Source organism: Schistocerca americana, chromosome 2, assembly GCF_021461395.2.
Source record: "Schistocerca americana isolate TAMUIC-IGC-003095 chromosome 2, iqSchAmer2.1, whole genome shotgun sequence".
NCBI lineage: Eukaryota > Metazoa > Arthropoda > Insecta > Orthoptera > Acrididae > Schistocerca > Schistocerca americana.
The window spans coordinates 332,268,145-332,284,537 of NC_060120.1; the positions used below are offsets into that span (position 1 = coordinate 332,268,145).

Consider the following 16,393-nt stretch of genomic DNA (forward strand, 5'->3'; position numbering starts at 1 on the left):
ATTCCTACAAGCTGTTAATTTTGTACCATTTGTGTCATGGTAAGCAAATGTGTTGAACTATGTATTTGTCATCATGCACAGTACCCCGAAAAAAGACGTTAATGGTCTAAGAACATTGTACTCGACAACGGCGTGAAAGCCGAAATGTAGATTGTACAAAAGAAGTAGACAGTCAAATGGTGGTGCATTCTTTCAAAAAATACCGTTTGACTGTGGCTCAGCGCCATCGAAGACTTTCAGTGATGATGTTATGGGCATCACACAGATTAAGGAATGGTACAATCAGTTTAAAGACAGCTGCACATCATGGAGAGCGCGCCTTGCTCCGGTCGGTCATCAACATGCATTGCCAAAGTGAACGATGTGGTGATGCGGGATCGTCGTGTGGCTATCAGAGAAATTGCAGGTGTGATGGGCATCAGCACTTTCTCGGCACATTCCACTGTGACCAAAGATTTGGCCACGAAGACAGTGGTGGCGAAATTCATGCTGAAGCTGCTGACAGCAAATAAACTTCATGTTGAAGTCTCACAGGACATGCTGGACTCCAGAAACAGTCTGGAAGCGCGTGACCGATACGGTCGCAGGTTCGAATCCTGCCACGGGCATGGATGTGTGTGATGTCCTTAGGTTAGTTAGGTTTACGTAGGTCTAAGTTCTTGGGGACTGATGACCCCAGATGTTAAGTCCCATAGTGCTCGGAGCCATTTGAACCATTTGAAGCCAGTGGCCACGACTTCGTGAACAACATAATGGCGTACAGGTATGACCCAGAAACAAAATCCCAGTCATCACAGTGGAAGCATTTCTTATCACTAAGACCAAAGAAGACGTCCCAGGTGCGCAGTAACGTGAAAGTGATGCTGACAGCTTTGACTCCCGCGGTGTGGCACACCATAAGTACGCAAAACTGGATCAATCGCCAAAGAGTACTACAGGGATGTCCTCCATCGCCTAAGGGATGCTGTGCAGCACAGGAGACTGGACTTGCAGTCAACACTAAATTGGCGCCTCCATCACAACAACGCTCCAGCACATTCCTCGCACTTGATTCGGACTGTTTTTTGCCAAAATACAGATTCTTGTGCTTCAACATGTTCCTCACTCTCCTGATATGGCCACTGTGACTTCTGGCTGTTCCCCAGACTCAAGAGACCATCAAAAGGAACACAGTTTTAGACAACAGTGAACAATTAAGGCAGCAGCGAGAGCCGAGCTAAACTCCACTCTGAAAGAGGCTTTTTTCGGCATGCTTCTGACAATGACGGCACCTCTGGCAGAAGTGTGTGGAGTCCCAAGGGAAGTACTTTGAGGGTGATAAGGTGTATAAAACCCCAGGTATGTCAGTTCCTTCCCCCGGCCTAAGACCAGATACTTTTCTAACAGACCTTGTACATTTAAGAACATGGAAAGGTGTTTCAATAAATTTTAATTTTTAGCAACTATATTACAACCCTAGCAGACCCATGGTTTTAATCTTCAAGAAATTCGTAACAGCTGTGAAACTTAATGCAAACAAACACCTTAGTTCCCTCCAACTACTGCTGCACTTGCCCTCTCTGAAGTATTGTTCACCTCCTAATCTCTTGTCGCTAACTTGAATCATTGTACACTGATCAGCCAGAACATTATATGACCACCTACGTAATAGCCAGTATGTCCAACCTTTGGCACGGATAACAGCCACTGTGCATCATGGCATTAAAGCAATGAGGCCTTAGTGGGTTGCTGCAAAGAGATGGCACCATCGAAGACTTGTCTGACTCCATTATCTCTGTGAAATTGAATTGGGATTCTGTGCAGAACTGGCGATTAATTTGTTTGCTGTGAAGACGACATATTGTATCACCGAAACCGGTCCTAATATATACAGCTGAAGTTACCATTATTGCACTTATGTATACATCACAATCGTGTTGATGATAAACAACAGTGGTATAACACTTTCCATTTCCGTCAGTGTATGTTATAAATATACCTTCCGATGAGCAACAGGTCCGGATAGTTATTGTGCCCACGCACAGACATACGTTTGGCGCCTACGGCCGGTTTCGTCGCATCGCCTGTCTGGACCCGCCGAAGAGCCGAGCCGTCAGGGTGGCGAACGGGGGTGGCGGCGGGTGGCCGCGGCTCTGAACGAGAGACGAGAGACAAACGCGCCGGCGGCCCGCTATTGCTTTCCGCGACGCGGCGGCAGTCTGTGAATCGAGAGCCCGGCCGCGCATGCGCACTCGGCCCGCCGCGACCCTCCCACCTCTGCCGCCCGGCGCAGCTCGCGGCGGGCTGAATGGACGGTCAGTAGCAAGGCTGCCGCAGCGGCAGCAGGTCACCGGGGAGCGTGCGTGTGTCGCCGTGTTGTCGGTGCGCTGTGTCTGTACTGTGCGGTCGCGATCGTGTGGTGCGCTCTACCAGACAATGGATAACGGCGGCGGGGCCGCGCTCGAGGATATCGACTGCAAGATCGTGCTCGTGGGTGACTCCAAGTGTGGCAAGACGGCGCTCGTCGAGAGATTCGTCTCGGACAAGTTTGTCGAGGTGAGTCCATGCCGGCACGGAATTCCGAAGACGCGACGGTGTGAAAGCACCGTTCTGTGTGTTTTTGGGCGCAAGGCCCTCTTTAGCACACGTGGGGCGCATTCCAGGTGCGTCCATCTGTTATTGTTGGCAACTGTGGAAACTATTGCACGAGAGCCGTAGAAGCTGTAAGATTTTTACCGCGTCCTGCCGTTAACGCTTTGTCAAAGTCAAAGTCATAGTTTTGGTTTATCAACATAAATGCATTTAGTACATAGTGATGCAGTTTTTTTTTCCTTTCCCAACAGCACACAGACGCTTGTCTATTTGTGAGGTAATAACCATTTTAAAAGTGATTTGTAGAAACATTTTTTCCTGCTCATGCTGTGAAGAGCAGTAAACCTGATGTTTGAGCGTGTGTTGTGTTCACAGACGTAACACTCTTCAACGACAGTCCCAGATTCTAGCACCTGCTGACACCTATAGTCACCTGATTCCGTTACACAGACCGCAGCTTGGTTAACTAACTTTTCACCTTAGAAGAGACACAAGAGTCACTTTGTATAGAGTTCACATTGAAACTTCTTGACGAAGACTGTCTCTATATCCAGAGGAGGTGGTGCCTATTTGTTGTGTGAAGATGCTCACTGGATTATGTACCAACAGTTTTGCCCAGCCTGCGATTTATCGAAACATAGCTGCGCATAAATCGGCTTTAAGCACTCTTTTTTTCTGAGAAGTAAGTACACTGAAAATTTTACAAACTTTTGATTTCTCTGAAGTTCATAGACTGTGTGGCATTCCTGTTGGAATTTACGCGCTTCTTGTACCTTTTTTCCTTTTCTACGCTGCAGCAGGTAATTGTTGGCCTTTCTACTGTGTTCGCCCAGTTATTAGACATTGATTAGGATCAGTTTCGTGCGCTGAAGCAGAACTTACCCAAAAAATGCGAAACGCTTACCATATTATTTCGCTTACAATTTTCTAGAGAGCAGTTCACATTGAGTGTTGTTGCTTCCTACAATTTAACGAAACGCATCATGAGACACAGAGATGTAACGTTGCAGCGAAAGTATAAATACTGCGTAAGGAGTGGAAAACATGCGCTTTGAGAGGAACTAAGTAACGCCGTACGATGAATACGTTCAGAGACTAAGGTGATATTCGCTCAAATGTACCATTTGTAGGTACACACATATACCCACTGAACAAAGTCCCTCCCCTACCCACGCAATCGCACAGAATTGATGACACTAAGAAAATTGTTGTATTGGAAACGTGCGTAGGGTTTTTTTTTTATCTGCGAAAAATGCGACAAGAGCCATCGATATTTTCCATGGAAATAAAATATGCTATGTTCACTACAGCACTGTACGCCCCCGGTAGCTGAGTGGCCAGCGCGGCAGAATATCAATCCTAAGGGCCTGGGTTCGATTCCCGGCTGGGCTGGAGATTTTCTCCGCTCAGGGACTGGGTGTTCATCCCCATCGCCGAAGTGGCGTCAAATCGAAAGACTTGCACCCGGCTAACGGTCTACCCGACGGGAGGCCCTAGTCGCACGACATTTACTACAGCACTAACTTAATGGTCCCGAGGAGCATAATTAAGTAATTTGCATGAAGTAAGGCGTACTGAGTTGTGAATTTTTGACTCTAACGTGACATTTCAATGCTCTATCGGAACAACTACCCAGCACCGATTCTCAATAATGTACTTCCTGTAGCTAAGTAAGGACAGCTCTTGGCAGCTTGGAGCCAACTTGTACTTTCAAAAGGGCGCCCATTCTGCACTGTGGCACCCTAGTATTGCGCGTCCTCCCTGCCTTCGATTTTTGGTATTCTTTTCTAGTCGCTAATGCTCAATGTCACTGAGTTCGACGACTGACGTGCATTTGATAATGTTTGTATCCCCGATTGTTTAATCAAGAAATACGATCCGAGCAGATATTCTCATTTACAAGGGTTTTGATATCCTGGATAAACACGATATCGAAAGGTCCACAGACAGTGTGACAAAACTGTAGTAGAAGAAGATCCTCGTGCAGTGCTGAAGCGGTGATGCAACTGCCGGCGACTGTTAGGACAGCTCAGCTGTTGAGTCACTGGCGCCAGCAGACAGCGTCAGTTCAGATTCCACTCCCGCCAGACGTTCCGAGGTGCGGTGGAATGCGAGCTCTTGTCCGCAAACGGTAAACTCCAGTGCTGATGCAAGTACGGGACTCAAATGGCTGTTTCGTTGCTTAACGGAGAATAGGCTGCACTGAGTTTCCTGACAGGTAGAGCTAGCTATTAATCGTGAAACTGAAATGTGAATGACATCATGAGACAATCTTGCTAAGAACGTGCCCCTGGGCGTTCCTCGTTGGCAGCATTCACATTCCCTACAGTCGCCTCCGCTCGCTAAGTTTAGCGTATCTGTAAACGCCGATGACATTGCATTTAATAACCAGGGCTCAAGAAAACTGATACGATGCATAGACCGAGGTGTTGAACGTAGTCGAGTGTGATTTTTACATTAATGGATCAGCTGAATATTGATTGGTATGGCACTTATCCTGTATAACGGACTCTGTGAAATGGATTTTGTAATCGAACTTCGGGTTCGCAATTGGCAGACACATTTTGTTCTGATTTTCTGCTGGTACATGCCCAATCCTATCGTTCCCATATAACCAGCGATTCAGACTCAAGAGTTAATTGTAAAAGAGGTAGTTTAGGAACGACGAGGTCTTTATTTAAAACTGTTCTCAGACTGTTCCCAGAATTCGTTTCTTCATATCTAATACTATTCAGCTCAGAACCAAAGTAGTGAAGAAAGTAAGATTCATGCAACGGTGACTTGCAAATCAGGATTTGCTCTCATCAGAAAAATGTTTTCTGGTATTAGCATCAGAGCTGTACAAGTGCTCGAAGGAAGGTTAGAGCCCAGCCTCCTGCCGATATGGCCTTTAACGACTGTGGAATACTTAAAAGGACAAAGGTAGAAGAGTTGTTGTGGAATCACTGGTAAAACCATCCCTTTTAAGTGACCAGGTGGGGAGGACAGTGGTGGGACACGGCTATGGGATCCTTCCTTTCTAATAAGAAACCATTGTACCATATAGTTCGGTTCGGCTTTGAATGTCGGCCTGTTACACTTTTAGCCTGTCAAGGGGATCAGGACTTTAATAAGTGTACACTATTTTTTAACTGTTGAGCAGAAGTATTTCTTAGTGTCACGTTGGTTTCAGTTCAACAATACAAAAGACAATTCTTTCATCTCTTGTTTCTAATCCCATCCTATTTACTTCAGGAGTGTATATTAAGGACTTGGGAAAACTTTGTCTACTCACTGTATTAGGTATTAACTCAGTTTCTTCCTGTTTTCTTGGATTTGGTTTCCTAACATATATAGATATTCGATTCATTTTAGTTCTGTCTCGCCCATTGTATCCTGACCGCTATGAGAAATCCCATTTTGGTTCCTAAGCGCTTATGTTTTCTTTCTTCCCTTTTTTGTGGATTAATACCTCACTAATAGTTCATAAGCTTTTCATGCCACAAGTGTGGCAGGTCAGAATAACATGTCAGCTTATTGGAAAACCTACTTCATCAAAGCGACCGCCAACCCCCGCGAATGGTTTAAGGAAAGTATTACTGGTGGTTATCTCCCGTAGGAGATTGAATCTCTCAAATTTTATGCCCACGGTCTTTTCGCGGGATACACATAGAAGGATGCAATATACTGGGTAGCCATTGTAGGACCTTACGCTCTCGGAATTTTAACAGTAATCCATACCATGAAGCAGAACGCCTCCCGTGAAATACCTGCCACTGGAGTTGGCTGAGCATGTCCGTGATACTTTCGCGCCTACTAAATCATCGTATAACGAAACGCGCTGCTCTTCTCTGGATCTTCTCTATTTCCTCTATCAATACTAACTGTTAAGGGTCCCAAACTGATGCGCAATACCGAAGTATCGGTAGAACGACAGTGTTTTAAGTTACCTCCTTAGTGGGTGGACTACATTTCTTGAGGACTCTTTCAGTGAATCTCGGTCTGGTATCTGCTTACCTGCGATTGGTTTTATGTGGTCATGCTATCTTAAATCGCTCGGTACGCACACTATTAGATATTTAGTGGCTGCGACTGCTTCATTAAATTGGTCTCAAATTGTATAATCATACAGTAATGGATGTTCCTGCCTGTTTTTACCGAGCGAGGTGGCGCAGTGGTTAGCACACTCGACTCGCATTCGGGAGGACGACGGTTCAATCCCGCGTCCGGTCATCCTGATTTAGGTTTTCCTGAACAGCCGAGGTCCCGGGACTATATATACACGAACTTACAGAAATACACTCCTGGAAATGGAAAAAAGAACACATTGACACCGGTGTGTCAGACCCACCATACTTGCTCCGGACACTGCGAGAGGGCTGTACAAGCAATGATCACACGCACGGCACAGCGGACACACCAGGAACCGCGGTGTTGGCCGTCGAATGGCGCTAGCTGCGCAGCATTTGTGCACCGCCGCCGTCAGTGTCAGCCAGTTTGCCGTGGCATACGGAGCTCCATCGCAGTCTTTAACACTGGTAGCATGCCGCGACAGCGTGGACGTGAACCGTATGTGCAGTTGACGGACTTTGAGCGAGGGTGTATAGTGGGCATGCGGGAGGCCGGGTGGACGTACCGCCGAATTGCTCAACACGTGGGGCGTGAGGTCTCCACAGTACATCGATGTTGTCGCCAGTGGTCGGCGGAAGGTGCACGTGCCCGTCGACCTGGGACCGGACCGCAGCGACGCACGGATGCACGTCAAGACCGTAGGATCCTACGCAGTGCCGTAGGGGACCGCACCGCCACTTCCCAGCAAATTAGGGACACTGTTGCTCCTGGGGTATCGGCGAGGACCATTCGCAACCGTCTCCATGAAGCTGGGCTACGGTCCCGCACACCGTTAGGCCGTCTTCCGCTCACGCCCCAACATCGTGCAGCCCGCCTCCAGTGGTGTCGCGACAGGCGTGAATGGAGGGACGAATGGAGACGTGTCGTCTTCAGCGATGAGAGTCGCTTCTGCCTTGGTGCCAATGATGGTCGTATGCGTGTTTGGCGCCGTGCAGGTGAGCGCCACAATCAGGACTGCTTACGACCGAGGCACACAGGGCCAACACCCGGCATCATGGTGTGGGGAGCGATCTCCTACACTGGCCGTACACCACTGGTGATCGTCGAGGGGACACTGAATAGTGCACGGTACATCCAAACCGTCATCGAACCCATCGTTCTACCATTCCTAGACCGGCAAGGGAACTTGCTGTTCCAACAGGACAATGCACGTCCGCATGTATCCCGTGCCACCCAACGTGCTCTAGAAGGTGTAAGTCAACTACCCTGGCCAGCAAGATCTCCGGATCTGTCCCCCATTGAGCATGTTTGGGACTGGATGAAGCGTCGTCTCACGCGGTCTGCACGTCCAGCACGAACGCTGGTCCAACTGAGGCGCCAGGTGGAAATGGCATGGCAAGCCGTTCCACAGGACTACATCCAGCATCTCTACGATCGTCTCCATGGGAGAATAGCAGCCTGCATTGCTGCGAAAGGTGGATATACACTGTACTAGTGCCGACATTGTGCATGCTCTGTTGCCTGTGTCTATGTGCCTGTGGTTCTGTCAGTGTGATCATGTGATGTATCTGACCCCAGGAATGTGTCAATAAAGTTTCCCCTTCCTGGGACAATGAATTCACGGTGTTCTTATTTAATTTGCAGGAGTGTAGTAAAGTCTCGCGTAGTAGTTCGTTTTCACTATTTGAAGGTTGGTGGATGGAAATGCGGTCAGGATCTAGTGAGCTTAGGGTTTGTAAGGATGATTGGAACAAAAGAGAAATATTCCAATTGTAAAACTGATCGTTTTTCCAGCATTATTTCTGATAATTAATGGATACATCAGTGCCTAGGGAGGCCACCGACTGGCTAAGTGGATCTACTGTCCAAGCGGATAGGAGAGGAACGTCTGATCGGGTCGAGAGCTGGCTGGCAAAAGGGGCAGGTTCCTGGCTCCACGGCGCTCCATAGTCCGGACCCCGCCCTCTCGTACCGTTTCCAGCTCATTAATTCGTGGCCTGTTTCTACCGACGCTGGTCTGCAAGCGTTACCTCGTCAGCGACGCTGAACCAAAGCGTCATCTAGTCAGTGTTGCCGACTGTGAGATGGTTTTAGCATACGGCTAGTATTTGGTACCAGCTAGCCCAAGTGGACACATGGCTGCCGAGGAAACGTCGTTACTCCTACTGACGAATAAAAATTTTGCTTGAAAAAATGTATTTTCTACACAATCTACCGGCCTATCTGTACGCCAGCAAACCGTGATAAATTGGTGGAAGAGTATGGCTGCAATACTCCTTCACATGTCACAGTGGTAAGGTGGCGTAGACGCTTCCAGTGTGGTCAGAGAAGTCTGAATGACGAAGAACAAAGTGGCAGACAGTCTCTCTATGAAGAGCCAGGAATCTCTACAGAAGTGGAGGCATGGTGGTCGTCGAAGACTGTCCGTACCCGAAAGGAAGCGATTACGGAAAAAATTAAAATCAGTCACGGGTCAGATATGAACATCTTGCACGACAGTATGAACGTGTCAAATTACCCCCCCTGCTGGGTTCTGTTACTGCTCACGTCCATTCAAAAAGACCGCCTAGCTGAGGCATCATAGGAAATGTCAGGCCAATTCAGTGAGATCTTAAGACGTGTCATCACCACGGAGGAATGCCGAGTGTACCACTACGACCCCGAGCCAAAAGACCAAAGCAAAATATTGAAATATGTGGATTCACCACTGCCGAAAAAGCAGAAGACCCAATCATCATCGAGCAAGGTGGTGCTGAGAGTTTCTTCTAAGTGCCGTGGTGTGGTGCCAACAGGTTGTCTTCGTAAGCGGAAAACCATCGCAGGAACATACTAGCGAAGTCTTCTGACGTTGTTTCAGGAGGCTGTTGGAGGGGACGTTTCCCTCCTCGTCAGTGCTCCAACTTATTCTGCAGAGAACGCAGTCGTACATGCTGCTTCCTTGGGCTGTCGAATATCGCTGCACCGCTGTATTCTCCTGGCACTCCACCCAGTGACTTCTTCACGTTCCCCAGATGAAAAACCCATTGCATGGCAGGCATTTCCAAAGCCACAACAAGGCCAGTTCCGAGATGGAACATTTGCTGAATAATCGAAACGCAAGCGGTTCAAACGGCTCTGAGCACTATGGGACTTAACATCTGAGGTCATCAGTCCCCTAGAACTTAGAACTACTTAAACCTAACTAACCTAAGGACATCACACACATCCATGCCCGAGGCAGGATTCGAACCTGCGACCGTAGCGGTCGCGCAGTTCCAGACTGAAGCGCCTAGAACCGCTCGGCCACACCGGCCGGCTAATCGAAGCAATCGTGTGGCGGGCCCCGTATTTAAAGGGTTTTGAAAGACTGGATTTCGCTGATAACTGTTCAACATCACGTTCGCGAGCGCTAAGTTCACAAATACAAAGGCGAAAATAATACCGCCGAATTTTTTGCGTGAAAACTCTTAAAGCTTTTTAAATAAAACAAAATTTATTAATGTGATACGCCTTTACTCTTAATGTCTACATATTTATTTCTCAGTGTAGTCACTCTGCCGACGAACACATTTCTCCCAACGCGAGACCAGTTTGTTGATTGCGTCCCTGTATAATGTTTGACTTCCATCATGGAGCCACAGATTCGCCTCTGCCGACGTCGCTTCATCACTATTTACGTCCTGGAAGTTGGCGCTGTATGGAAGATGACCAATGACAGTCAACCCAAGGGTTCTCCATGTGTGGACGAAATCTTTGAAATCGAAATTCGATTACAGCACGCTGTTTCTCCCGCATCGACATAGTTACCTTACACCCCGCTATGTTAGACGCCACAATCCGGGGCCCTCTAGCAGCAGAGGGCTGCAAATACACTCCAAGACAAAAGAAAAGGACGACGTTCCTCGAAATAATTATCTGAATGTTACGGAAATCGGTATATGTGTCTTACATGTAGAGACAAACAAATGGTTACAATTTCAGAAAAATTCGATGATTTATTCGAGAGAAATAGCTTCACAAATAGAGCAAGTCAATAACGCGTTGATCCACATCTGGCCCGTATGGAACCAGTTGTTCCGGCTTGGCATTGATTGATAGACTCTTTGGATGTCCTCAAGAGGGGTACCGTGCCAAATTCTGTCCAACTGGCGGGTTTGTTTGTCAAAACTCCGAGATGGTATCCCACCACTGTCCAGGGCATCTTCGTACACGTCTTCGGCCTGGAAACTCATTGGCTGGAATAGAATTGTCTTCATTGATAAGTCTCTCTTCAAACAGCGCCAGTGACCAGCCAAGACATGTCTGGAGACACCCCAGACAGCAATGGAATATCAGTCTGACTGTCACCCACCATACCGCCCAACAATCAAGAGTGATGATCTGGGGTAGGACCCCATAGGAGCCCTATAGTTGTGCTCTGCGGTATCCTTACAACACAGCGGTACGTTGACGATATTCTACGCCCCGGGTTATTGCCTTTCATGGCAAGCCATCCTCGGCTTACATAACAGGGAGATAATGCTCGCCCGCAGACGGCGAGAGTTTCTGCTGCTTGTCCTCGAGCTTGCCGGACCCGACCTCGGCCAGAAAGGTCACCGGATCTCTTTCCAGTTGGAAACGTTTGGAACATTATGGCTAGGACCCTCCATTTAGCTCGGGATTTTGTCGATCTAAGACGCAAATTCGAGAGAATTCGGCACGATGTACCTGAGGAGGACGTCCAACAACTCAGTCAATCAATGCCAAGCCGATTACCTGCTTGCAAAGTGGCCAGAGATGGACGAGCGCGTCACTGAGTTGCTCTATTTGTGAAGCTAATTCTCTTGAATAACTCATCCAATTTTTCTGAAACTGCAATCATTAGTTTGTCTACAAGTATGCCACATCCACCTATTTCCGTCCCATTCTGATAATTCATTCTTGGCGTGACTTGAAGAACAAAGATGTCGAATATTAATAACATTTGTTTTATTTAAAAAGCTTAAAAAATTTTTACATAAATTCGGAGCCATTACTTTTCAGCACGCCCTAATAATATAGTATTGGCTCAGGTGAACTGTACATTAAGAAAAGAGCCTAACAAACATAACCCCCTATATTGCGTAAAGGATAAATACTTGATGTGTTTTTCTGTCCCTGAACACGCATCTGACTTTCTATACACGCGTAATTGGTACAACGGCATAAGGTCCAAAGAGTAAACCGCTTCAAGCAAGGAATAATTATTTCTCACTAATTTCCCGTAATATTCATCAAATCAGAAGATGACTTGCACTACGCTCAAGTAGAAATGAAAGCTCACGTACCTTTTCAGAGTATCAATAAAACCGAAGAGTTACTTTAATGAAACAATTCCATAATATATTCTGGAAAATCCATTTAGGACTGCTGTGCCTCATGAAAAATATAACTCCTATGTAATTCAAACAATATTAAGTTAATTTTAATGTTCATAAATCCACCTCGGAGCAATAAGTGATTAGCATCTGTGTCGAAAGAATAGAGTACTACGACTGAGGGATTAAAATATATTTCGTGTCTTATTTTTAATCAGCAGTAGCTTCTAGACGCTCTTTGCTCGCCGAGCTGTTGTCAAGTTGCCCGTCACCGCTTACGCCGTGTCCGATCAGGTTCTTCGACTCCTGAGGGGTTGAAGTACTGCACGCCGGCACGTTGCTCACATGAAATAGTTTTGCGAGAACTTTAATACCACGAGTGTCCCCCGCTTCCAGTCCTAATTTCATCCCCAGCTTATATCTTTACGCCTCTGCCTAGCACTATTACAAGAATTGGAACCTTAATAGTGGCAACTATTTATTTACAACTTATACAAACACATTCCAAAGTTCTCTTGTCTTTCAAAGTAGTCGCCAACCTTGTGTATAAGTCGTTGCCAGCGATTTTGGAAGTCACAGGATACCCTTAGCAGCGTCAGTTTTGTTGGTAGTTCGAGTGGAACGGTCTGTTGCCCGGCGAATCTCTGTAACACATCTGAAGCGAATGCCATCAAGTGCTTCCTTCATCTTAGGGATCAAGTTGAAGCCATAGGGGCTTATTATGCCCGGGGAGTGTGTTGGGTGGCACAGCCCTTGCCAGACCCATCGATCGAACAAGTCAGTCACAACTTGCACCGGGTGCGCCCGAGCACTGCCCTGCTAAATGATGGGCGTGTCCTGCGGAAACTGTCGTCGCTTCTTTCCCTAAGCTGGTCTCAGACTGTGTTCCATAAATGAAGAGCACAGAGAAAAAAAAAAAAAGAAAGAAAACGGTGACACTTTCTGCAAGACCCGCTCATCATTTTGTGCGATAACGTTCGGGCGCACACGATGCAAGTTGTGACTGATCGACTGGGTCTTGGAAGTGTTGTACCACCCACCACACTCCTCAGATTTAAGCCCTTGTGACTTTAATTTGATTTCTAAATTGAAGGAAGCACTCATTGCTTCGATCGCAGGCTCGAATCCAGCCTCGGGCATGGATGTGTGTAATGTCCTTAGGTTAGTTAGGTGTAAGCAGTTCTAATTTGAGGGGGCTGCTGACCTCAGATGTTAAGTCCCATAGTGCTCAGAGCCATTTGAACCATTTTTGAAGCTCTCGTCGGACAGCTCCAGTCGAACCATCAACACAGCTAGCGCTGCTAAGGATGTCCTACGACTTCCACAACGCTGGAATGGGTTATACACAATGCAAGTGACTGCTCTGAAGAACAGTAGACTTTGAAACATAAGTCTGTTCTGTATAAGTTCTAAATACCGGGTGATCAAAAAGTCACTATAAATTTGAAAATTTAATAAACCACGGAATAATGTACACTCCTGGAAATGGAAAAAAGAACACATTGACACCGGTGTGTCAGACCCACCATACTTGCTCCGGACACTGCGAGAGGGCTGTACAAGCAATGATCACACGCACGGCACAGCGGACACACCAGGAACCGCGGTGTTGGCCGTCGAATGGCGCTAGCTGCGCAGCATTTGTGCACCGCCGCCGTCAGTGTCAGCCAGTTTGCCGTGGCATACGGAGCTCCATCGCAGTCTTTAACACTGGTAGCATGCCGCGACAGCGTGGACGTGAACCGTATGTGCAGTTGACGGACTTTGAGCGAGGGCGTATAGTGGGCATGCGGGAGGCCGGGTGGACGTACCGCCGAATTGCTCAACACGTGGGGCGTGAGGTCTCCACAGTACATCGATGTTGTCGCCAGTGGTCGGCGGAAGGTGCACGTGCCCGTCGACCTGGGACCGGACCGCAGCGACGCACGGATGCACGCCAAGACCGTAGGATCCTACGCAGTGCCGTAGGGGACCGCACCGCCACTTCCCAACAAATTAGGGACACTGTTGCTCCTGGGGTATCGGCGAGGACCATTCGCAACCGTCTCCATGAAGCTGGGCTACGGTCCCGCACACCGTTAGGCCGTCTTCCGCTCACACCCCAACATCGTGCAGCCCGCCTCCAGTGGTGTCGCGACAGGCGTGAATGGAGGGACAAATGGAGACGTGTCGTCTTCAGCGATGAGAGTCGCTTCTGCCTTGGTGCCAATGATGGTCGTATGCGTGTTTGGCGCCGTGCAGGTGAGCGCCACAATCAGGACTGCATACGACCGAGGCACACAGGGCCAACACCCGGCATCATGGTGTGGGGAGCGATCTCCTACACTGGCCGTACACCACTGGTGATCGTCGAGGGGACACTGAATAGTGCACGGTACATCCAAACCGTCATCGAACCCATCGTTCTACCATTCCTAGACCGGCAAGGGAACTTGCTGTTCCAACAGGACAATGCACGTCCGCATGTATCCCGTGCCACCCAACGTGCTCTAGAAGGTGTAAGTCAACTACCCTGGCCAGCAAGATCTCCGGATCTGTCCCCCATTGAGCATGTTTGGGACTGGATGAAGCGTCGTCTCACGCGGTCTGCACGTCCAGCACGAACGCTGGTTCAACTGAGGCGCCAGGTGGAAATGGCATGGCAACCCGTTCCACAGGACTACATCCAGCATCTCTACGATCGTCTCCATGGGAGAATAGCAGCCTGCATTGCTGCGAAAGGTGGATATACACTGTACTAGTGCCGACATTGTGCATGCTCTGTTGCCTGTGTCTATGTGCCTGTGGTTCTGTCAGTGTGATCATGTGATGTATCTGACCCCAGGAATGTGTCAATAAAGTTTCCCCTTCCTGGGACAATGAATTCACGGTGTTCTTATTTCAATTTCCAGGAGTGTAGTTAGAGAGGTATAAATTGACACACATACTTGGAATGACATGAGGTTTTATTAGAACCACCTCATATTGCTAGACGCGTGAAAGATCTCTTGCGCGCGTCGTTTGGTGATGATCGTGTGCTCAGCCGCCACATTAGTCCTTGGCCTCCCAGACCTCAGTCCGTGCGATTACTGGATTTAGGGTAACCTGAAGTCGCAAGTGTATCGTGATCGACCGACATCCCTACGGATGCTGAAAGACAACATCCGACGCCAATGCCTCACCATAATTCCGAGCATGCTTTACAGTGCTGTTCACAACATTATTCCTCGACTACAGCTATTGTTGAGGAATGATGGTGGACATATTGAGCATTTCCTGTAAGGAACATCATCTTTGCTTTGTCTTACTTTGTTATGCTAATTATTGCTATTCTGATCACATGAAGCGCCATGTGTCGAAAATTTTTTGAACTCTTGTATTTTTTTGGTTCTAATAAAACCCCATGTCATTCCAAGCACGTGTGTCAATTTGTACCTCTCCATCTACATTATTCCGTGATTTATTCAATTTTCGAGTTTATACTGACTTTTTGATCATCCGGTAGATAGTTGTCACTATTTAAGTTCGAACGCTCATACTTTAAAAGTATCGATTGTCAGCAGAAATGTATCGCGTTGAAAAGTGAAGAGAAGTTTCGTGGTTCCGAGTAATTTTCGAGGTCATAGCTATAATTTTATGATTTGTTCTTTTTGCTTTCACGAGCAACAGTGTGGCTAACAGCTTTAAGGCCCCCGCAAATGAACAAACTTCTCTGTCAAATGCGCCCTTGTCTAGCCACGGATTTGTCAAATGTATACGTACAAACGAAGTTTGTCAGCTCCACCTCACTTCGAAGCAGACGCCGTTCGTGTTCGTGAGTATTTTAGCGGTAGTGAGAATGTCAGCAAGTGAAGACAAGGCAGTCCTGGCACTGACTTTGATACTGCGTTTAAATAAGAAGAAACCAAGACGCTGGTCCAGCAAGTGGCTTAAATTGAGTGAGAGATTTGCCAATGATTAGCAGCTGAAGGAAATGTTACTCTCAGAACCCGATGATTATATCAGCTTTCTTCAACTGGGCAATGAAACCTTTAAAATCCCCTTAAGGCCCTCGTAAAAGTGGAAACTTCTCTGTCAATTTTTTGTATGTCCATCCTTTTGACTGGAAGTCTTGGGGAGTACAGCCGTTCACTGTTGTAAGAAAATGAAACGCCTACAGGTGTCCTTATGATCTTATTTATTGGGTAGCTACCAGTTTCGGCGCTTCACTGCGCCATCTTCAGGCTCTTAGTTGATGTTAAAGGGGTTATCACGATCCATATATACGCTGCATCAGTGGCCAACATAACTGGTTTACGCAGACTATCTGTAACAGTGATGTCAGCACTTCAGCCATCCTGACGATAAGGACGGCTGTACGCCTTTCATTGTCTTACAACTTCTCTGTCAAATTCGCTCTTATCTAGCAAAGGATGTGTCAAATAGGCCGTCACACATACCAAGGAAGATTGTCAGTTTAACCTTGCTTTTGAAGCAGA

At 47.4% G+C, this 16,393-nt stretch overlaps 1 protein-coding gene across 1 annotated transcript in view; it reads left to right on the forward strand.

The window, feature by feature from the left end:
- Positions 1–2,317: 2,317 nt before the first annotated feature.
- Positions 2,318–16,393, forward strand: part of LOC124595148 (rho-related GTP-binding protein RhoE-like) — a 316,233-nt gene continuing 302,157 nt past the window's right edge. Inside the window, exon 1 of the mRNA XM_047133752.1 lies at positions 2,318–2,535. Within this exon, the coding sequence (XP_046989708.1) occupies positions 2,416–2,535 (120 nt within the window). The 5' untranslated portion in view covers positions 2,318–2,415. The remainder of the gene's footprint in view (positions 2,536–16,393) is intronic.